At 41.2% G+C, this 24,017-nt stretch overlaps 1 protein-coding gene across 10 annotated transcripts in view; it reads right to left on the bottom strand.

Moving 5' to 3' along the window:
- The window catches only part of TBC1D1 (TBC1 domain family member 1), an 844,646-nt gene that overhangs the window by 29,431 nt on the left and 791,198 nt on the right, over positions 1 to 24,017 (bottom strand). For all 10 annotated transcript variants that reach the window (XM_069202113.1, XM_069202110.1, XM_069202112.1 and 7 more), the window contains 2 exons: positions 15,689 to 15,858; positions 8,622 to 8,795 (listed from right to left, as the gene is read on the bottom strand). In XM_069202113.1, coding sequence (XP_069058214.1) covers positions 8,622 to 8,795; positions 15,689 to 15,858 — 344 coding nt within the window. The remainder of the gene's footprint in view (positions 1 to 8,621; positions 8,796 to 15,688; positions 15,859 to 24,017) is intronic.

Consider the following 24,017-nt stretch of genomic DNA (forward strand, 5'->3'; position numbering starts at 1 on the left):
AAGGTCTTGTATAACAATTAGGTGCCCAATCCTTAAAGAAAATCACAAAATTACACCAATGGTTTTCACCTTTCATTAATGCAGATTTACAACTTCAATGAGTTCACAAATTCATTAATTTACAGACATAGGCTCTGGTATTGTACAAGAAAAATTGGTGAACTACATTTTATCCTAAGCTAATACATATGTGTAGATTTGCTCATGCAACAAATCTTTTGAGCGTTTACAGGTTCACTTTCTCTCCAATCACTTTTTCCCAGCACTGTAAGAAGTTTTTTCTGCCCACATAAGGAGAAAATTACCAACTTTATCAGTATGGGGAAAGATTAGAGAAGAGCTGGGGAAAACCCATAAAACATTCAAGTTAGCAGGTTTGTACAGACTCAAAAGGGCATTCCAACCGTGGAACTATTACTTACCCCTTTCTCCAGCCCCAGTATGTAGATCTGCTGAAAGGTGCAAAATAAGGGAATTGATTGTATTCAAACCATATAATTTGTCGCCGCTCTACATGGCACCAATGGGACAAGTGGATTTTTTTTTTTTACAGGACACGTGGATTTATGAGGCAACCTGTCCCATGGACAAGTACATATTTTATAAAATTCTACACCCCTGCAGGCTTAACTCAGAGGTAAAGTGCAAAGTATTTTTGCAACACTTCAAACAGTAACATAGTGCAACTTCACTACAAAAGAGGCCCAGAACAGAGTTAGACAGATAGAGCATTCTGTAATATACACAACAAGTCCAGAATGACACAAATCCAAACAGTAGAACCAGAGTTATTCAGTTTTAAAGATTTGAGCAAAAATAGCACCAAAAGGCGTAAAGCTCCCACTGTGGGTATCTGGTCGCGATGAACTGGGACAAAGTCGCAAGTGCAGGTCAACCACAATGGAGTGTGGGCCAGCTACAGGGACCCACTGAACAAAGTACCTTCAATCCTGGTTTGAAAAGCATTGGTAGGATCTGCATTAAAGAAGTGTCGCAGAGTCGAAGTAATGCGTCTGTTCCGATATGTGGTGAGGCTGCGCTGTGAGGGCTTGTTGTGTTGTTGAGGATTCCGTTGATAAGGGCTTACGACGCAAAGTGTGGAGTTAGAGATACAGAATGCAGTCAGAGTGTTGAGTCGGTTCTGAGGAGCTGTGAGGCTGTGATGTCGAGTCCAGTGTCGTCTTCAAGGTTGCCATTGAGGAGAGATGTGTTGGGCAGTGGTGGTTCCAAAGGCGACGTGAGCTACAGTGGCGATGCAGGTCTCTGCAACAGGTCCAATCCATCCAGCAGTAGAGATGTGTCAGTTCTGCTCAGGGATGTGTAGCATATAAGAGGAGATGTGTTATTTCTACTGGATCCACAGAAGCTGGCAGAGCACATTAAGCCCCCTTCCAAGGGTCCAGGACTGGGGTCGCACCACTTGGTTGGGCAGACTCACAGATGATAAGAGTCCAGGTACAAGGTTGTTGGAAGCCTGTTAAGTTCCTGAAGCTCCGGATCAGGCAAATAGATCTTGGAGTCAATCTGGGTTCAAGAGATGCAGGTCCAGTCCTCATCCAAGCAAAAGGACAGCAGGTTAGCACAGCAGGGTGGCAGTTCCTTCAGAGCAGCAGTCCAGCAGAGTGGCAGTTCTGATAGCAGCACAGCAGTCATTTTTCATTGCAGAGAATCCACAGGTACAGAAGTATACTAAAGGGTGCTGTCCTAGGTCCAGTATTTACACCAGTTGCTCCTTTGAAGTGGGGAAAAACCTTCTAGGGATTTTCCTTTGAAGTCCTCAGGCATCCTGCCTTCTCTGTACTGGCTCCAGACTAACAACAGGGGGTATGCAGACCTTTGTGTAGAGGAAGGACATACCTAAGGTCCATATTGTATGTGGCTAACTAGGTGGAATACACAAAGGCCAACTGCACCCAGTCATGTGACCCAAGTACAGACTGCATGCGACCCTGGTACAGACTACAGACACTAAATGGCTAAGGCAGGAAAATGCCAACTTTCTAAATGTGTTATTTTCTCAATTGTAATTTTAAAGCTGACTTCACAATAAGTTAGGATTTAAAATTCCAATTCTAGAGATAACAAACATGAACTGGTTACCTATTCCCTATTCAGAAATTAGAGTTATAAAAGGTAATAAGGTAACACCAATGTTATCTTATGGGACAGGGAGGCCTTACAGTAGTGAAAAACAAATGTTAGACTTTATCACTTCCAAGACATGCAAATCTAAAAAGTACATATCCCATTTTTTAAATATGTTGCACCCTGCCCTCTGGGCAGTCCAGGGCCTACCCTGTGGGTGTGGTATATGTATTAAAAAGGAAGATGTGGTACTGGCAAAGAGTTTATTTTGCCAGGTGGTCGACATGGTAGTTAAGAATTCCTCACACAGGCTGCAATGATAGGCCTGAGCGATGTTTAAAGGGCAACTTAAGTGGGTGACACAGTGCTGCAGGCCCACTAGTAGAATTTAATTTACAGGCCCAGGACACATGTAGTGCCACTTTACTAGGGACTTACAAGTAAGTCAAGCATGCAATTGAGGATCAGTCAATATAACCATGTTTTAAGGAGAGAGCACACATAAGTTAGCACTGGTTAGCATTGATAACGTGCACAGAAACCAGAGGCCAGCAAAAACAACATCAAAATAAAATAGAGGAAGAAGGCAAAAGGTTTGGGAGAAGACCACCATAAGGCTGAAAGATCTAACAGTAGTCCATAATGCAATAACATTACTCAAGGATTAATGATGGAGTGAAATCCGTAAGAATGATACTCACCTTGTACTTGATGAGATCCAGCGACTAGAATCCAGCTCAACCCACAGTTTGTCTGGGGACACTAGCACTACTTCCAGATCTGTGAAGGCATAGCTAGTACCTACATGTTTGACATGAAGTGTAGAAGTACGCCAAAGGGCCAACACATGCCCCTACATTTCTTCTAGTTATTATTCATGTGCCTGGATTAATCTGCTGTAGCACAGGAAAACATTAGTTTATGTCCATCAAGTCCCACAATACCACCTCATGTGACATGTCTAACTAGCATGGCACTCATTGGCCGTATTGCTTTCTGTCTCCTTTTTTAAAGTCAACTATGCCACCCAGATCGCTGGGATACTACTGACACAGCAGTGGAGATTCTAAATCAGCTGCACATTCTGAAATTAACTGTTGATGCAAGTCAGGCTACTGAGAGGAAAATTACAGAAAAAGCAATAGAGTCATCAAATATATGGCCACCGAGAAAGCAGAGGTGAGGATGGATTCCCACTGAGTTATATAGGATGGATAAATCTTGGCTGTACTCAATTTTGTGCAAAGTCTTCAAGGACAGAGAAGCCTCAGCCAAATTCTGCCCAAACTTCAAATTAGCCACTATATCTACATTACCAAACCTGAGAAGGACTCTCTACAACGTGCTGTTTACCAGCCAATATCGCTCATTATCACTGACATGAAAATACAGAAGTTGGATGAAACACTCAGCACAATGATTCCAATTATTGTTCATTAATTGCAAGTGAAATTCGTTCCTAGCTAATCATTCAAGAATGACCCCTATAAACTCTTTCATTTGGCTCACAGAATGAGGTATGATGATAATGAGGCATTTTCACTTGACGCATAGGATACTACCTTCCCATACACTTGAGCAAGCCTGACTCCTAATTTCATATCGAAGGCTATGGGCCTGCATTCTGGCTCACGTTAACTGTGGTGGGCTTTTAACTTAACCGTTCAAGGTCAACATAAGTACCAGGCAAGTATGCCTCTTGCCACCCATGCTTTTCCTCCTTTCTCCTTGCCTTAGATTCTGTGGGAGCAGACAATGGACAAACTCTATTGATTAGAGGTAGAGCTACTCAAGCTGAAGAACAGAAGGTGATCTTATATGTCAGAGACGTACTACTTATGTTGCCAAAGAATAAATCCTTTATGTATACCATCTGATAGCCCTGGTTGAGATATTCTGGAAATACTGAGTTTACGTGGGAACAAAACCATATTGATCACCTGGCCCATTACAAGAGCATAAATAGCAAGCGAAGAGTTTAATTGGGTACTCTACAATCTTAAATACAAATACACAAGTGTATCAGTTAACAAGAGGTGGACATGTGGTGACAGAAAATTTGCAATCCATAATTGTAAAGATTGCTGCCCACTTCACCCTTGGTTCTCAGTTTCACATTTCATCCTTGGGCAAGGTAGAGGAGCTTGAATGGTAGCTGTACTTTGATTTAAGTTACCTTTGTAGACACTACCACTGCTGATTTTCCAAACGACCCTAAAGTCAACAATAAATTGAAAACCAAACTGAGGGCTTCAAAGTTTCAGTCAACCAGAAAATTCTGAGCACTGCATCTCCCAGATATATAATTGGATAACAACACACCCTATTTTTACATTTATGGCCAAAGATCAAACCAACCTAGTCGCTCTTTGAAAAAAGTACACTCAGTGATAGCTGAGGAACAGATGTACTACATCATTTGAAAAATGTGTCCCTAAACAGCATTTGGCCTGATGTTACACTTCAGGGCAAGCACAAAGCAACAGGCCACCAAGAATCATCCCAAATACTATTGGCCTTCCTAAACCATAAAATCTTGGTCTTCTCCCCATTAAGCTTCAGACAATAAGAGTACATCCAGCCTTCAACAACAAACAGCTAAAGTGGTCTGTTGGCGAGTTTTAAAATGTAGATCAAATCAACTTGCTGAACATGCAGACCTAGAAATAAGATAGCTGTTCATTATAAAGCTATTGCATAACCTGCAAATCATTATTCTGTGCTTTCAGAATTCTCATTTTCCTTAGAAAACTGCTTTTTAGTCAATCAAAAATAGCTTTTACGTAATTTGTTTGTTTTGTGTCCTTGTAACGCCTTGTCTAATATATTGTTGCACTGCAGAAGTATTTTTTCACTTGATTTTATATCCTGCATAACAGTTTATTTGTGTAGGTTCCAACATGCCAATATTTTGAACCTGGAAAGAGATTTTGAAAAACAATACAGGGTATATATTTCTCCTATTATCTTACGTTGAAGCTGAGGAGATTTTAGGTGCAAAACAGCTAAAATTAAGTCATTTGGGGTTTAAAAACCAGGAGTATCCCGCCTAAACCAAGTCTACAATTAGCTGGAGAAGGCTGAGTGGTTACAGTTTGATAGGAAATTAAGAGGGGCTGATAGGGTTGATCTGACCCCAATAGCAAAGTCTCTCAAAGTTTTTTTTTTTTTTATATGCAATGAAAAAAAATCTGCTGTTAAGTATGTTAAAGAGTCATCAAATGCCGAAGGGTACACTAGAAAAGGTGTTAGAACTCATCCCATAAATTTTGGCAATGCAATTATTTATTTATTTTAAGGATTAGAACCAATAGTGATGGATAAGAAGTAGCACAGCAACACTGGAAACGTGATCTAGAGCAGAAGGGGTTAAATTTCTCTATCTGTCAATGCCAGATTTGCCCAACTATTCCTAATGAATTTCACAAACACTTTAAGTTGAAGAATGGAGAACTACAAGAAAATCCGGTTTTGGCTAAGTGAAGTAATTTACAAAAGTTATATAAATAACTGTTTCAAATGCTTGCATAAACTGCTAAACCTTTTACACAGAAGTACCCACTTACTTGGGAAACAAGTTGACCACACTCAAGGAGTACTACACAAATAGAATCACCACATCAATGTTTCTGGTATTCAAGCCCAAATTGATTTTCTCCAGTTACCTCTTATTCTTGGTAACCATTGACAATTTCCAGACTCTTATGTGCCCTCAAACTCTCTCCAGCACCAAATGTCACTGAAATAGATCCAATGCATTTTGCACCCAAAGGTTTCACCACACTATGCATGACATCAAGTCACCTTCACTGACATACTCAACTCTGTCAAAGCTACCTCCAGTGAAAATATCTTACTGTTGTCTTTCATCAAAGCTCTCCCTGGAGAAGGTCTTTCACGCCCTACCCACCATTGCCAATGCCCCCATAAGACACAGCAACCTGTCAGACACACTCTCAAGGCAAGCATCATCCTAAACCTAAAAAAAAAAACCTCACTAGACCATGTTGAACTGAACTATGTATGTATATATATATATATATATATATATATATATAATAACTGCTGTACTCAAATATGAGCCTTTATGAAAACGGACCTAATGGTCCAAGAGGATTTGACTGCAACATTGGTTCTTCTCCACGACTTGAGTGACATCCCGGACATACCCTCTCACTTCACACAATGGGTAGCTACTGCCCTAGAGGTCGCCAAAATGAGGATTTTGAGAGATTGGACAAGAAGCAGAACCCCAATTACCGTGAGTGGTTAGAGGATGTTGGAAATGGCAACCTTTGAGAAACTGTTCTATAAAATCAATGATAGATTTCCAATTTTGAACAGATATGGAGTAGATTCCTTGATAAGACGTGATAGGACGAGGTATCAGCAGACCTAAGTGACACTGCAACCCCTGCATTGGTTGTGGGTGAGCTCTCACACCTCCTCCTGCACCCGGGATGCTCGGAAAATTGTTTACTATTTATTTTCTTCTACTATAGTCTAACAGCGGTGGAAAGGCCTACAACCCGGTTGCTCATTCCCTGTTATCGTGTTGTTTTAATTTAACAATAGGGGACATTTGCTGATATTTTTCTAACATTTCAATTGGATAGTTTTCAGTTAACTGTATACTTTTTTTGTTTATAATATGTTTGATGTACCTGCCATGACTAAGTACTTCATTATGCACCAATGTTACATGCTTATGTACATCACTATGGCTCTATGAGTTCTACATCCAGGAGGGCTCCACTATTGCCCGATGACAATATGGTCCTAGGGGTGCTCTTTTCCCTTTTGTGGCTTTACCCACCACCATGCTCCCATATTCCCCTTCCCCCACATGGCGATTGAAATCATACTGTTAGACATGTACATCTTTTATGTTTTAAAATGTTACTGTATGGCACACTGATACTTTTTCTCTCTTCATAAATAAAACATTTGAGACAAAAAAGAAAAAACAGTCTACACCCTCTCCAAGATCTCATCAACACCAACCATCTCCTTCACCACTACATGCTGACTTCAGACAATGCTGCAGCTCAGAGACTTGTCTGCTGCCTTTGACACCATCAACCATCACATCCTTACTGGTTCTCCTCCAGCCTAAACAATCAATACCAGTTCTTTTCCAAGGGCACCTCAGGGCTCAGATAACGCTTATGATATGTGGAGTCCTCCAGAGTTTCATCTGGTTCCACATCATCATCAGTCTCTACATGGAGCCCCTTGGGGTTCTACTCCCTTATAATAGTATTAAAAAATCAACAATATGTGGGCCTCTCTTTGAAAGACTCTTCCGCTCCAGACATTCAAAACTTCAGACACTATCTGCACCTCATTCAGACCTGGATGCCAAGGACCTACCTGAAGCTCACCTATACATAGACAGAATTCCTCAGACCTAACTCAAAGACATTAACCTTGACGACTTCGAATTACAACTTATACCTAGTACCAAGTCACCTAGATTCACTCTGGATGCAAACGTTAAGGAGCGCACTGCCAAGAAAAAAAGACAGTGTGATGCCAGCTCTCTCTACTAAAGGAAAAGAAATTGTCCCTCACAGACTGTGATTTCAGAACTGTTGTTCAATCCCTGGTGCTTTCGCATCTAGATGGTGGCAAAGCCCTGCTCCCTGCCCACCCCCAGACTGCTTACTAGTTCCTGAAGGGCATCCTCTAATTCATAGCTAGACAGCATGGTCTGAAAAAATGACCTCATAGCCCACATCGTGATGGGACTCAACTGGCTCTCCTTTCTGACCCACGATGTCCTCAAAAGAGCTGCATCATTTACTAAACCATTACAATAAGGATACCTGCCTATGGGGCTGACAAGCTCATCATCCGCAGTGGCTCTCTGCACACTCGCAATCAGGACACCATCAGACTAGAGAAAGAGTGTAAAAAACAAAAAGCTAGTTGACGGGGTTTTTACACCTATGCCCCCAAGATCTGGAACAACATCTGGGTATCCATCGGGAATACCTGACCCTACTTCAGTTTCAGAAATAGTTAGACACGCCTCTTTAAAAAACGCTACATCATAATGCAGCTGTCCCTGAACCCAGCTACCTCTTCAAACATTTGATGACTTTGTACTTGCCTTTGACCCCCGCCCCGCTGACGTTTGGCTAGATTTGCCCTATGCAGATACCACATACTTAATACAACTGCTACAACTGAATTTAACTAATGCAGCATCCATACTCTGCACAACCAGTACACTATACATGCTACATATGTCTAAATCCTACTCCTGGGTGTACAAAGAATGCCCTCTGCCACATTGTTTCCAAGTCAGAATGCAAACATATTAAGATGCGGTTTACAAAAACACACTGTGCCACAGGTAGAGTCCTTCGTCGCTCTAAAGCTGTCTCCGCAGGAGCAAAATAATAAATGACTAACAGCAAAAGCAGCAGACCATTATATAGACATAGTCAAGCTTGAACACGACTCTGGGCACACTGTAAGCTGACAGACGGTTAATGATTATCTGCCCAGGAGTAGTAGGGCCTTCATACCTGCAGCTGCTCCAGCAGGTCAAGGTTCTGTTTGCGCAAGCTACTGTTTGCCTTCTCTAGTTTATCTATCCTCTGATTGTCACTCAGCGGAGGGGCGTCTATCAGTTCGTCCTGCAGCACATAGTACTCCACTTCATAGGCCTGCAGCTGCTTGGAAATGTCCATCTCGAACACCTGCTCAATATAAGCACATGAAGATATTAGAAAGCGTGGATAGGAAGGTGGTCACTCTAATATTGTCTCAAATAACATACTCTATATGGATTTAAAGAGCATCTCGGAGCCGGGGACGGCAAGTTTATACAATAAACAATATAGAATCAATGATAATCGTGGAATGTAGGGGACACAGGAGGCATTTAAATGAGTAGAACAGTAAATACAGGTTTGTATCCAACAGCAGTGGAATAATGCAAAATGAGGAGCACCCTTACAAGATAAGAAGAGGGCGCCCTAAGTCTCCCATAAATCACAGCGGAATACAATGCAGTGCAACGTAAGTCACAAGTCTTAGGTGGAGTGGAGGGTGGGGTCTTAGTGTGGCATCCCTCTTCCACCCGCATTACTTGTGCAACAGCAAAACACAGCAATCAGCGAACAGATAACGATAAGCACAAGTCTATTTTTAAAATGTTATTATACATTACAAAATACAGCATCATTTTTATGACTTACTGCAACCTGATTCACACACAGTCCAAAACCTTACTGAACGCATATTTACAGTATACACTTGCTACCTAAATTTGAGCATTTTGGATCTCAGTTCTGCTCCAGCGGTTCTGCGGGTGGAAGGTACCAAAGCATGCCCATTACATTATTATTTGACCCAGCCATCTGTAGTCTTTCCACACTGAAAGAGCTAGACTCAGAGACTGGAGTCCCTCCCAGTCCGTTTAGTGGTGGCACTGAAAGCTCTGACTAAGCGACCACGGACGAAGCTTCTATTTTGGGGAACAATTTGAAAAACGTAATTTCTTATCCTCATTCGGGCCATAGATGGATATGATAGATTTTGTAGGTTACCTCTGATCCCTACCATCCAACACAGCTAGTCTCTAGTCACAGCTTCTAGCTTAAATGGTATGTTGTTCTCAACAAAATGTTTAACCCTTTTGTTTTGTTAACTGCGTCTGAGGGGACTTGTGTCAGGTGCCACTATGATCTAAGTCTATGGGAGTCCTGGCATAGGAAGTATGCCATCTGCAATAAAGAAACCCCGAGTTCTTGATCATGGAGCCATTTTAGTATTGGAAAGCGTTTTACTGAGGTGTTCAAACCGCGGGCATTAAGGGAGGCCCAGTGCCATCGAGGAGAGAGATGGTGCTTCCTTTGATCACGATATCACTGTCCCAACCCTCCCACTCTCGCTCCTCGAGAATAGTTGATGCTGGATGTCCGCTCTGGGACCATACAGCACTGGTTCGTAAGAATAGTCTGTAAGCGAGAACCCCTCAAAACTCACCTCCCCAGATCGTCGTTTTATGTTTTCATGACTGCACAATAAACTGCTATAACTATGAAACCAACCATGAAAAATCATATTACCAAGACATATCTTCTCAGTGGGTATGCTGTAGAGCTCTTTCAGTGTTTGGGAGGAATCCGGTTAACCACACTGGCCATGTCCCAAGCAACCAAGGAGAGTGACCCAACATATGGTCCCCACTGATCTCAGACACATCTGGGGCAATAAATGTTGGGTGTCCGCCTAACGACATAGCGTTCTGGATGGTGGCACTTAGGATATAGTGTCCTAAGGCATATCTAGGAGGATGGAAATCGCTGGAATCACCCTCATAGCCTTACAGTCAATTCACAAACAGTAAGCCACTGTAGGAGGTGGCTGCACATACCTGCCTCTCCGCCCTGTCTAGCTTTTAATTTTTCTCTACATAATTTTGTTGTTGGTGGTCTCCATCCCAGGTGCAGGAACTATGTGGCCCTGGTCGAAGTTTCTGTCTCTGGCAGGTGTTGCTGTGCCAGTAAGACCTAGGAACCTACAGGCTTCATTCAGGTCATGGGTGGCAGATGCTTTTCCAATGACGGTGAACAGGAGTTTAACAGAATATCTCCACCTGTAGGTGATCAAGTTTCAGGACCTTCCGACTGCCCCCAGTGACTTAGCTGTGTGCCCAGCCTGAAACTTCGAAGAGACACATCTTGTCAACTCCATGCCATGACAATGAGTAGGCCTGGGACATGAGCAACTCTGCCAGAGGTATGCTGTAGCCTTGGTAAATGTAACTACAAAAGATAAAATAAGTAGAAGACATGTCAGCAGGAAGAAAGGTAGAGCTTGCTAAGGTATGCCAACCGGAAGTGTGGGTGCCAATAAATGGAGAACCCTGAAATGATGTGCAAAGATGCAAAAAGAACAATTAGTCTTGGAGCTCACATTGAAGAAGATTGTGAAAACATTTTGAAACTTTTCCATAACTTCTCCAGGACAGGAGGTAATTGTCATATTTCTTATCCCTTCTGGCCTCTTTAAAAACACTTTATGACTGTCCGCCTGCTCTTCAACTAAAAATCTCAGTGCACTGCTGCAAGCTTGTTAATGGTTGGGAGAGAAAAACTATTTTCTAGTTGTGTTATTTTTTCTCCAATTTCTGATTTTGATAATTTTTCATCGTTTCTTTTTGCAACAGACCTATTAATGGCGTGATTTTTTTTTTAAAATGAACATTTAATGTCATTTCTGAGCTGTACATTTACTTTTGTTGTCACACACTCCTACCAATCCATATTCCGCAGCAACCACAGCATCAAGACAGCCCTCATCACAGTTACCAATGACACCTAAGCCCTATTCGACCGAGGAGGCACTGAGGCTCTGATCCTCCTAGTCCTCTTAGCAGCTTTCGATATGGTCTCCCACCACATACACTTCACAAGGCTGCCCAATATAGGCATCCAAGGAACCACCCTCAGATGGATCGCCTCTTTCCTGACCGGAAGAGTGCAAAAAGTCCGCTGTTGCCTCTGAACCTAAGGAAATCATCTGTGGAGTAACCCAAGGATCCCTGATCAGCCCTATCCTCTTCAACTCTTATATGACACCTCTGGCCAGTGTCGTCAAACTCACTGACTCACCGTCATAGCCTATGCCAATGACACACAGCTCATTCCTCTTTCTCCAAAGACACCAATAAGACCAACTTTCACAACTGCATGACAGACATCGCTAACTGGATGAAGGACAACTGCTTGACGCTCAACATGGGTAAGAGAGGGGTACTGATGTCCGGAAACAAAAGCTCCCCATGGGACACATCCTGGTGGCTTCTAGAACTCAGACTTACTCCTACCCTCACTGACCACAATAGGAACCTTGCCATTATTCTGGACAACAAGCTAACCATGATATTCAAATGGCTACCCCAAAGCTCCAGACGCACCATTACCCGGGCCCTCATCTCCAGCCGACTGGACTACAACAACACTCTCTACTCAGGTATCATAGCTCACCTCCTCGCACTACAGGCCATATAGAACACTGCAGCCAGACTCGTCCTGGATCTCCCTAGATGAACTCACATCACCCCCTACCCAGGAAATGCCACTGGCTCCCTGTAAAGAAATAAGGCCAGTTCAAGTTCCTGACCCATGCATACAAGGCCCTACAAAACTATGGACCCACCTACTTGAACCACAGCCTGAAGTGAACTTCCATCAGCCCACCAGAAACCTTTGCTCTGCATCCTTTCTCTAACCCTCACCCCCTGAATCAACGTAGCAGATGCAGAGGTTTGCTCCTTCTCCTACCTAGCAGCAGAGACATGGAACGAGGTACCCGCTCATCTACGTACCTCCCCAGCTCTTCCAGAGTTCCAAAAGTCCCTCAAGACCTGGCTATTCAGCTAATTAGTTGGACCCAGCCAGTGCCTCGATACCCGCACAGGTGACAAGGAGAGCTCTACAAATCTGATTGGTTGATTGGCTGAAAACTTCATAAATCTCTCCAAGGATTTTCTTGCACCTCTGGACTAGCTACCAAAAGTGAGCAAAGAAACTTTCACAGAAACCTCTTCATTTTGGTGGACTTGACTGGAGTAAAGAATCCAATAGGAGCGTTTTGACAATAGCACACCAATGCAAAATAAAATGGATCATATTACTCCTAGCTGAAATAGTGACAAACAGTAAATATGTCCTGGTGCCAAGCCAATCTTGGTCACCCACCCCAGGCAATACAGGTACACAAACTAGAATATGAAAAATGTGCAGGTGCCCTACGAACCTCTCCCAAACTTACTTGGCATGAACAACGTTAGGGACAAACACACAAACAAACCTGACAGAGAAACTGTGTAATTTGATTTCTTTATCTCATTTCTGTTCCAGAGGCAGCACACCAACAAGGGCTAGTATTATTGGACTAGTATTATTAGAGAGTTTTAATAGAACATAAACTAAGGGAAAATAAATGCAGAATAATGGTTACAGTGACAAAATAGGATAAGTATAATGAAAATACTATGAAAAGAGATAGCATAGTATGTGTCCCTATCCGATTGAGTCTACGCTAATTGGAACTAACACCTAAAAGTTCTGCCATTGTGAGAAATGAAACACATCACTGTATGCCTGTCTGCTAGGGGTGCACTGCCCGCTGCTTGCAAGGCTAGGTCCTTTCAGTAGGAGCCCAGCTAGATTATCAACCAGTCTTCTTGGGGAAATAAACTCACCAGATGCAAGCATAGGCCCCTCTCCCTCCCAGACACTCAAAGCGTTCCATTTGTACTGTTTCGCAGAACAAAAATGAGGTGATGTTCCTATGAGTGCTGACACAGTATAAAGAATCTTTACAGTTTTACATGTCAGTATACTTGCAAAACACTACGCCTAAGCTAAACACTGTACTATACATGGTAGCACACTATCATAATACATGAACCCAAAGCAGCGCACTATTAGATAAATATCTGCATAATACACTAACAGAAGTCAGCAGCGGCAATGAACTGTCAGGGGGCTGCAGATGAATAATAGGCACCATTGCACATAATGTGTAACACACATCAGATGTGCCTCAGATAATTTACAACTAGAGGAAGCAGGGCCACAACTTGTAGAAGTGCATCTTTTAGAGGATACTGAGGTGGGTTAAAAAGATAGGGACACATAGGTTTAGAGGTTGGAGAAGATATCGGTGTAGACAATGGGCTGGTGATTATAACACTTATAGTTGCAACAACATCATGAAAAACACTGGTTCTGCAATAGTTTTCGTCCAAAAATGTTTGGAGCTGGCCATGTTGACTCTCTTGAAAAGAGTTGTTTAAGTAGTTACATTAGTACAACCATGTGCACTTACGTTCTGCCAGCACACAATTAACATTGAAATTCTTCACATGGACTCAAGCCTTCCTCTGCTGCAGGACATTCTCAATGCCCAGTTATTCCAGACCTAAAAAAAAAATGTTCCGCACAGCAGATCTACTAGACTCAACTAACTACAGTGAAATACCAGGGATACCCAAATTGAGAAATTAGATTAATACAGGGTGATTGACAGCACCAAACGTTCAGGAAAGATCAATAAGCAATATAGTTGTTGAACTTGGATTAGGTGAGGGAATTAGTGACAGAAAAAAAGCAATTTTGGTTGAGTTCTTTTCCATGACAGTAGTGTGTTTATCTGAGTGGGTGAAGATGCCCAATGAAGGGATAGATTAAAGGAGTAGAATAGAAAAACAAGTATATGTCAGTAAATAGTAGAAGTAGGTGAAGTGTGCCAGACAGAACAGTCATGGGTTTAGCATGAGCAAGAAAACTGAGGGGAACATAGACCAAAATAAGAGAAAAATAGCTAAGTGGAGAGGTGACAGGTTAAACGGTCAACAAAGAGAGGCAAGAAAGGTTGACTGAAAGAAGAGGTGAAGTGGCAGGGATGGGGAAATTAGTTACCTATGCTTCTGAAGTAAAGTCACTAGACGTGAAGGACAGTAAAGTTGTAGAAGTATGAATAAGAGAGAGATGTAAGGTCACTAGTTGAATAGGATTTATAACACCTACAACCAGTCTTATGAATAATGTTTTGGGCAAAGAAGATGGGAAATGTGTCAGGTAGAGCAAAGTAGGCTCACACAAGATAGTCAAGGGGGTAACCCATATAGAAAAGGTCTAGAATAGAAACTAGGCAAGGGAAGATGAAGAGAACATATGTCCCGGGTGAAAAAATCATACCAGTGGGTGAGAGAGGAAGTGGGAAGGTGGTGGTGGTGGGGGCAGGGGGAGAATTAAAAACTGAAAATATGATGGTGGTCTGCACCCGAGATGAGGAGGGAGAGTATAAAAGACTGACAGATTAAAAGAAATTTTTCAGACATCAATGCACATAGATATTGGGATTCTTTAGCGCCACAGCCATGAAAGTTTATTTTTCTTGTCCAGTTTCAGATTTTTATATAGGAAAAAGAGGCTCTGTTAAAATACTAAAATCTAGATACAGACGTATCATGAGTAAGGACATCTAACCCTACCTTACACTAATTTTCGTACACTACGCTTCTAAGCTTCCTAAAGTACCATGCACTTTCACTGCCTTGTAGCAACACATACTTCCAGAGTCCATGTCAGGAACACCCCATCACTTGCCTTGCACTCAGAATCTGAAAAAGTCTTCAAAGACAATTAAGACATTCCTTCTTTCCCTGTGAAAACAGGCTGTAAGCCCAGGGCACTGGAGATCACATGGCTGGAAGTGTTGCACAGTGGGAAGGAAATTGGTCACAAATTCCTTTGAATGAGTTCCTGGTAAAAACAGCTAATCCATAAGACTTCAACCTCTACATTCTCTTTTTGTCCAAGGGAGCTTTTTAGACTAGTGATATAGGTTTGCACTACTTAAAGTTACCTCCCTCTCAGGAAGTGTAATTTCAATCAAATTGTCTATCGCCGACAAAAGTATGAACGCTCCAAACACTGATACAACTCAAACAAAACAGAGGAAATGGAGAATAGATACGATGTCTTTTACGCGCCATGCCAAAATACTTTAAGATAGTGTGAAATATGGAGCTTTCTTTACATCAATGTAGTTCTGATAAAAGATAACTTACCTGATTGATGGTCTTTTCCATTTGTACCAAGCCCAGGTTAGGTAAAGTGCTTTTAATGAACTCAACTATGGGCTCCAAGTTCTCATGCTGAAGAATCAAAGGTTTGTGGCTCCCCATCAAGCTTAGGGAAACTTTAAATATCACCTCAGACCCTTGAAGAAATATGATATCTAGTGGAAAAGACAAACAAATCACATTTTGTTAACTAGTAATAAAAGGTACACCCAATCTAATTATGGGATTTACATCGATACAATATCATATCTCAATACATTTATATACAACTCAAGTAATATCATAAAACTATTCTCTCTGCACATTAAAAAGATTTGGTTCAGCTAGTTAAATGAAGTTACACTGTACAGACATAAAGGCAATGCTAACATTTGGAAAACTGAGGGACTGCCTTAGGCAGGAGGTGAAGAGGTATGAAGCTGTAAATAAAGGAAAAACAGAAACAGAGCAGAAACTATGTGAGGAAGCATCAATTATCAGCTGTACAAACCTACCACAATAGCGAAGAAAGTGCTCCTCAAACTCCTGGACTTCATAAACATCAAGTAAGATGTTACCACTGAAACATCACATTCAAAAGAATCATTCTTCGAACAGTCTCCGTTTTGCATGTAGGAATGTCATAACTAAGGACAAAGTAACCCATTACCATTCCACCAGCATACATACAACCAACAAAAGCCAAGTCATCTTTAAAAGATTTATACTTATAAAGCATGCCCTTAAGGGGACAAGTGAAATACCATTAATCAGTTAATCAAAACAATAGATAAAGCCAGGCAGCACCTAACCAGTATCAAACAAACAGCCAAAGTCCCACCCATCTGACCTTATTGCTTTGGTCTACCTCGATCTTACTCACACTCTGAAAACTTAGTAACATGCTAACTAACCTCCCTCAAAGCAATCACCTACCAATCTGAATCCATACAAGGCTTGTGCCAAACCTAAATAAGAAAGCAATTCTCAAAATAACCAATGCCTCCCTTCCACCCCATTATACTAAAAACGAACATTTTTCTCTCTTCTGTAAAACACATTCTCTAAAACCATGAGAGAACCAATTACACCTGCCCTTCCTCTGAATGACTATCAAGGAAGCAAAAGCCACCTAATTACCAGATCAATGGCAACGCTCTCCTTCATGACTACTAATCAGGATCTTAATCATCACAGTGTATCCAACTTCTTTATACCAACACATACATCGGTCATTAAGCACTGTCAATCCAAGGCAAAACAAATAGTCCCCAATTGTCAGTAGTACTCAAAGGCACCCAACCAGGATAAGGTCCAAGTAAAGCTAAGCCTAAGTAAAGCTAAGCTAAAGGAAAGATGATTAGTGTCAGACAGTAATAGTTAAAGAACCTAAATCAGGGAGATAGCTGATGCAGACTGTGCTGTTTCAATTCCAGCTGCTGGTCGTTGTCTAGTAATGCTGGCTGGAGGGCTACATGGGTAATGTGATGTCTTGTGCAGTGAAAGATAATGGATGATATACTAATGGAAATCACAATGCTGAGAAAACACTGAGACAGAATGGCAGGCAGGTTACTTGTTATGGGTAGCAGAGTAAAGAGGAAACAGAGGGATGGTAAGAAACAAAGAGGAGTGAATGGTGGTAAAACTGGGAAGAGAAAGCATAAGGTAAAAGGTTGAATCAAGGGTGGTACTGCTCATCAGGATTTGCTACTATTCAGTCTGCTGAACTGTGGTCTGTACTTCTTTAGTCTTTTGCGAGTTTCCTTAGGTGTCTTCTGTCTTCTCTAGTACCCAAACAGAAAAGTGCATGGAACATAGACAACAGTGCAAAGATATAGCTATGCTGAAGGCCCAGGAGACACCAGCAAATCGTTTCACTATTTTCTTATTAGCCTGAAATATTAGAAAGCAGAACATTGATTCTCTGGAAAGCTGCCAGTTAACGTTTCGAGATCACACAAAACGCATCACATGCCTTATATTTTTTAGCAACTGCTGAGAAAACAATAGCAAGGAGGACTCCGTTTCTGTAACTGCATACACGTTGAAAACCTTTGGGCATTTCTGGGATTGGCATGGAATTCCCCAATGGGGCAGACATGCCCACAAACTACCAAAAAGGGCATGTTTTGGCCAGACCAGTACCATGTATGGTGGCATTTACATAAAATGTGTATCCCTACTTTGTGGAAGAATGTACATTTATAGAAGAAGCATGGTGCAACACTGCTAGACAGGGTCTCAGAACAGTCTAAGGGATATGAAAGTAAGTCTCATGCCCACAGGCACTGTGAAGTGTCTATGAAGCCTAAGTCAATGTCAAGGTCCTGCCAACTATGAGGAGAAAGCAGTGCAATCTGAGAATCAGGTCACCAGAACTACTAATTATAACCCTGTCCTGAGACCCAAACCCAGACTGTTGCTTTACCACCTACCACTACCAGTGATGACCATCCGTGAAACTGCATTAATCAAGAAGTCGTTTCGCAGTTAAAGATTCATTTAAATATACAAAAAACGTTCTTCTGGGCTATTTCCTGCCTTCTCTGCTTCCTCTTCTGCTACACAAGTTGCACTTGGCTCTACCAGAGCAGAACTGTCCATTATTAGTGTTAGAATTTGCTAATGAACTATTTCAGGTGCATTGTACTATGTTCTGGCTGTAAATGCAACTGTCCAAACTATAAACATCCTTATTCACGGAGTAAAAGTTAATTGATGGGCTGAGCTATCCCAGTCAGGGAACTTGGTGCTAATTTGCTCTAAGCCTGGCATTAGATTTGCATAATGACAAATTAAAGCTCCAGAATTAGAATTCAGCCCATGGTTTTACGTTACCAAAGCAGTACATCGACCTCCGACTACATCGTAATCACTACATTGAGGAAACCTATGTTGTCAAGGTAAGGTAGTATACCACTACCTCCAACTCACTACATGAACCCAACAACTACCATGGCTTGTTTGTCATTTTTTAAGGTGGTCAATTTGTTTCCGAAGCTGCAATTTTAAGTTTTTTAATGAAGTATTTATATCTTTTTTTTCCGTTCTGCTTTTCAGCAGATGTGATCACTTTTGATTAATTATCCGTATTCTAGCCCTAAGTCTAACCCTAACATTGTTTGTATAGATACAATTAACCCTATTATTGGGTTTTAAATGATATATTTTATGTTTTATCGTTAACTACGTCTAATACTCAACATAACTCTAAATATTCTACGTAAATTGTTTTTAAATAATGTATCATTCCAAGCCTAACCCTTATACTAACACTGACCATTTCTTAACTCAAACATTTTAAAATAAATACCTTTAAGTTTATTCTTCTATGATTTTTAAAGCAAATTAAAAATACACTTTAAATTGAAAATGCATTAAATATAATAAATGCACCATGAATGTTACCAAATCTTTAATCTGAAGAAAACACGCAAACCTGCATTTTTACATATCTTGCAATTAAATGAACAACCCTAATAAGTAATAAAAACATAATGGATTACAAACAAGGTTACAATAAATACCGTATCTCGGGGAAAACTATCACTGCCCCACTGAGCTTTAAAATGAAACGCAATATGCTACCATTGGTAGTGTTTTAACTTCATTCTAGTTCAATTGACTACAATTTACCTTTTAAATGCACCAAAGGCGATGTAGTTACAGACGATGTGGATTGGTGCAGCAATAACATTTCCAAGGGCATAACATTATCTTAGTGTCCTTTGCTGGTTTTTTTGACCACCGAAAGTACACTATTTATGAGAAAACGCATCTTGAAGTGTAAAGGCAGCCGAAGTCTGCAAAATGATAGTATGAATCCCCGGTGGAAAATGCATGTTTCACCTAGCTCTGAGGTGTACACACTGGCTCATTCAAAGGAAACAACAGGTGAAGATGAAGACTTGCACATCTATTCACAGAAAGAGGTAGGAATAGGAAAGGTAACTGACGCGAGGCAGAACAATGCACTTGTGTCATCAGTTACTGCTGAAAGGCCCAAGTTTGACAACACTGGCTTCAATAGAGCCACTTCCTTGAGAACTCTGTACAACATTGACTTCTACAAGTCATTGTTATTCCTTTCGTTAATGTTAAAATATGGGTGTTTTCAAGAATTACTACTCAAATTCCTTAGGGTATTAAAGGCGTTTCTGTTCATCACTTTTAAAGTATGAGTGTATGACATTGGTACACAAGATATGGGGCAGATTACATATGCCCCGGATAATTCAATTCATTGACTGGAACTATAAATTCTGCATAATTTACTGCACATGCTAGTTAGTAGCTGCGATAACCCCACTTTTCCCCCGCAGCAATTTCTCCTGGCATAATTCCAGGAGAAAAATCCCCAGAAAATATAAGGTCATGCGCATTTTTGGCACGGAAAGGAGTCAAATTTGTGTTATGCCCCATTTTTAGGACAAAACTTGCAACAGGCATAACTTATTGCACTCAAATTCAAACCCCGCGGTCTTACATCATATTGTGTCTGGTACATATAAACTCTTCCACAGCAATTGTAATCCGGGCCCTTGTGTTAACCCATCACATATTAACATACAGATGGTTAACACTGAATTATGGGTATGTTTTACAAGTGACATTAACTAAACTACAAGAGCGAAGCTCAAGTTGTCTATATCACATCACTCAGGACCCTAGGTAAAAAGGATTCTTGCAATTCACTTTTTAGCCATCTATAATTTTATGTTATGTATGGCCCCTAAAATCATCAATCCTTGTTTGCAACTACTATTGAGGGTCAGGGGAGTAATGGGTAGCAATACATAACATGGCCTCTCCTCCCTTTACTAAATGCGAAAAAAACAACCCCCACCATCTTGCCTGCCTTCATTCCCTTACACGCCCTGCAGCTTTCAGTCAAAGCAGACAAGCAGTGCTGCGCTGACAGGTTCTTAGAGAGCCCTGTCAGGCTGGACTGGAATGCCTTTATGACACAGCAACAGTGGGTAATGAGTTTTTTTGCTACATCACAGCAGTCATTTACCAGACTTAGAATCTGATGCAAACGGAAGAACTTTCCTATGGAGCTGATACATAACAAATTGATTGTCAACTCTGTCTCTGCTTTAAGCAGTACACGGAACACACGGGCCAGGAACCGACATGTAATGTGAAAGGTGTCCTTGGCAATTTTGAAAATACAGATAAAGGTGACTACATCGAATCAGATGAAAGTGAATAGTTTGCAATGGACAAGTCAAAGACAGCCATGAGGAATGTTTACATTATTAAAGACTAGTGTTTTAAATAGGTAGCAAATAAGAGATTGGTAGGCCCACCATAAGTGCAGTATGTACATTCAAATTTTCACACTGTCAACCGTAAGCACCCGATGCCTCAATGCAAGCAACCAGTGCTAAGGATTTAACCCGAGACTAGCAGATGTTCTTTCACAGTATTCTGCTTTTTGACAGTACAGATTGATTACTTTGGTCCTCTAAGTGTCTTCTTGGAAACCATAAAATGGACACACTCTTTTGAATATTTGGAGAGCCTTGAGAAAGCCCCAGGTATATATACCCTAGGGGGCTAAACACGTGTCAGCTGTTGCTTCTCAAGTGTGTTATAATAAACATTCACTGGACTCACTGACTTGACTCAGCGCATTAATCAAAAACATTTTGGCAGTGTGAAGATTTGAATGTACATACTGGACTTATGGTGGGCCTACCAATCTCTTTTTTGCAGACTTGAGGATCTCCATTGAGGTTAATTGGTCTATACCTCATTTGGTAGCCCACAACTGGATGAAAAGGGCATTCTATTAAATGAGAGGGCTGGACCATTGGAGCAATGTTTTTCTGCTTTAAATAGGTAGTCACTATCAGGTAACCCAGCACCTGCACTCCTTTAATTTGGAAGAGATAGTACCCACACTTCTCAGCAATGCTACAGTGATTTAAATACAAGAGTACCAGCACTTCTCTGCAGCACAGGTACTTTGAGAACCAGAAGTACGCACACTTCTAAATTTCCATCTCAAGCACTGTAAAAGACTGTAGCATAGACAGAGTCATTAACCTGTAACACATGTCAAGGGCTCATAGGATGGTAATGTACATGTGAGCAGGCTAGGAACTGGAAGCCGAGATGACCCAAAGTGCCATTTTTACAAGGCTCTTTCTCATACATGCCAGGGACCAGCCATAAGCTGCGCACCATATGATAGTGAGAGCTTATTCCCTTGTAATGGTGTATATTTGCTGAATCACCATGCTAGTATAACAGATGTGTAATTGTCTGGTTTTACCATTATGCATGCAAATCCAAGAGGTGTAGAGCTGTGTATTGCTAAGCAACCTACCTAACATAATTCTTGATCTATTCAGCTCTTATACACCAGCAGTTTGCGCTTGAGTTGCATGAAATGTACAACACGTGTTATTATGACAATACTTTTGACTTTTCAGCTTCACAATATGAAAAGGGTTGTCACAAAACAGTGGATTAATCATGTTTAGGTCCCCCCTGAGACAGTGTATGCACTATCACTTGCAAGCCATTTTGTTTACTTGCAAAGGGCTGAGCCCACCCATTGCTCACCACTGACTGGCTTCAGTATCAGCCTTATTAGCTGGCTCTTGTTGGTCAGCAAGTGCTGCTTTCACTTTCGGTATGTGTGGTCCCACGTCCTTGAAGCACTGACCAAGTACTCAATTTTTTGGGGAGTGTCCTTTCACTGCTTCTGCCTTCAATCTTGGCCTATTTTTTTTGTCTTCGACTTGTAGAGCTTTGCAAGAGTATATATAATGTAAGGTGGATTTATAGAGTGCTGTTTTCATGATTAGTAGGATTTCATGGGCATAAATAAATTATGTTATGCAAAAAAACAGGGTGCGTTTTAAATTGATTCATGTTTGTACGATTACGGGTGAGATCGAACATTCTAGTGTGAAAAGAACATTATATTGTAGAGCTTTTTTTTTTACTTGTTTGTCTGCTCCTTTTGCACTTTCTCCTGCTTAATGTGTACATTATAACAAAGATGATAATACCATAACATACGACAGATCATACAATGCAATAAAAGGAGATACCGAGCCAAACCATACAATACCACCCTGTACCAGGCAACTTCATACCATACTATACCACAGGCAATACCATAGTGTACAATGACACGTAATACCATATTATATAACAGGTCACACTATAAAATGGCAAGCCACATCATACCATCCTATACAATGAAAGGCCATACCATACTGTACCCTACCACACTATACAACAACACGCCATACTATGCCATATTATACAATAACAGAACATACTATATTATATAATGACAGGCCATACCATACCATACAATACAATGACAAGCCATACCATACTATGCAAGGACAGGCCATTCCATACCACACCACCCTGTTCAACGACAAGCCATTCCATTCCACATAATGAAATGGCAGGTCATACCACACCATACGATACAACATAATGAAAGGCCATACCATACCACACTATCAAAGTGTTTTTTAAATATTTCTTTACTCTGAGACATTCTATACAGCAACCACGCTGTTGTACACATGGCTAAAAATCAAATACTGAAAAGGCCAATAGATCTCGCATAGGGGAGATCTATTGCCGTTGCCTTTGCTTGTTAATCTTATAAGTAACTGGAACAGGAATCGTTTGTTAAAAGCATTCTGAGCCCACTCATCTACTGTGCACAAGCAGGATGCGCTTATACTGTGCGCCAGCACAACTGTCTACGTCCTGACACCAAGAATTTCTATAGAGGGACAACACTGAATTCAGAGCTACTTATCAGTGGAGACGCTGAGCTAGGTTTATATCAACCCTATCTTCTAGCAATGCAGGTGGGAGTGAACATTTTGCACAACAGAAGCTTAAAAAAACACATCGAATGCCTGCACGTTTAGTGGAACAGGTTTGTCAACTAATAGGAAGCCATTAATGTCAAATTATTACAACAAAAAAAAAACCTCATAGCCCCAGCTCATGTCAACATAACAAGACTGTGTCCTTTTGTAAACTTTTTGCCGGTTTCCTGCTAATTTGCAGGACTTAATGGGGAAGCCTCATAAAAATAAGGAGAAAGCAGGGTCGACCGTCTAGTAATTATTTCCCCTTGTATTCAGGTTCTTCCCGCTGTCTGGCAGGCCGGAAGTGCTCTCCGCTGCTGCAGGTGGTCGCAGCATGAATGTACACAGACTATCTATTGAGCAGAGGAACCTCCAACAAACACTTCCTTTGCTATCTTTCTCCCCTCCTGTCACAAACGACCCGCCTCGACTCCAGCCTTTCACAGACGGGAAACAGAAAGAAAGCTCTT

This window comes from Pleurodeles waltl, chromosome 1_2 (genome assembly GCF_031143425.1).
Source record: "Pleurodeles waltl isolate 20211129_DDA chromosome 1_2, aPleWal1.hap1.20221129, whole genome shotgun sequence".
Taxonomy (NCBI): domain Eukaryota; kingdom Metazoa; phylum Chordata; class Amphibia; order Caudata; family Salamandridae; genus Pleurodeles; species Pleurodeles waltl.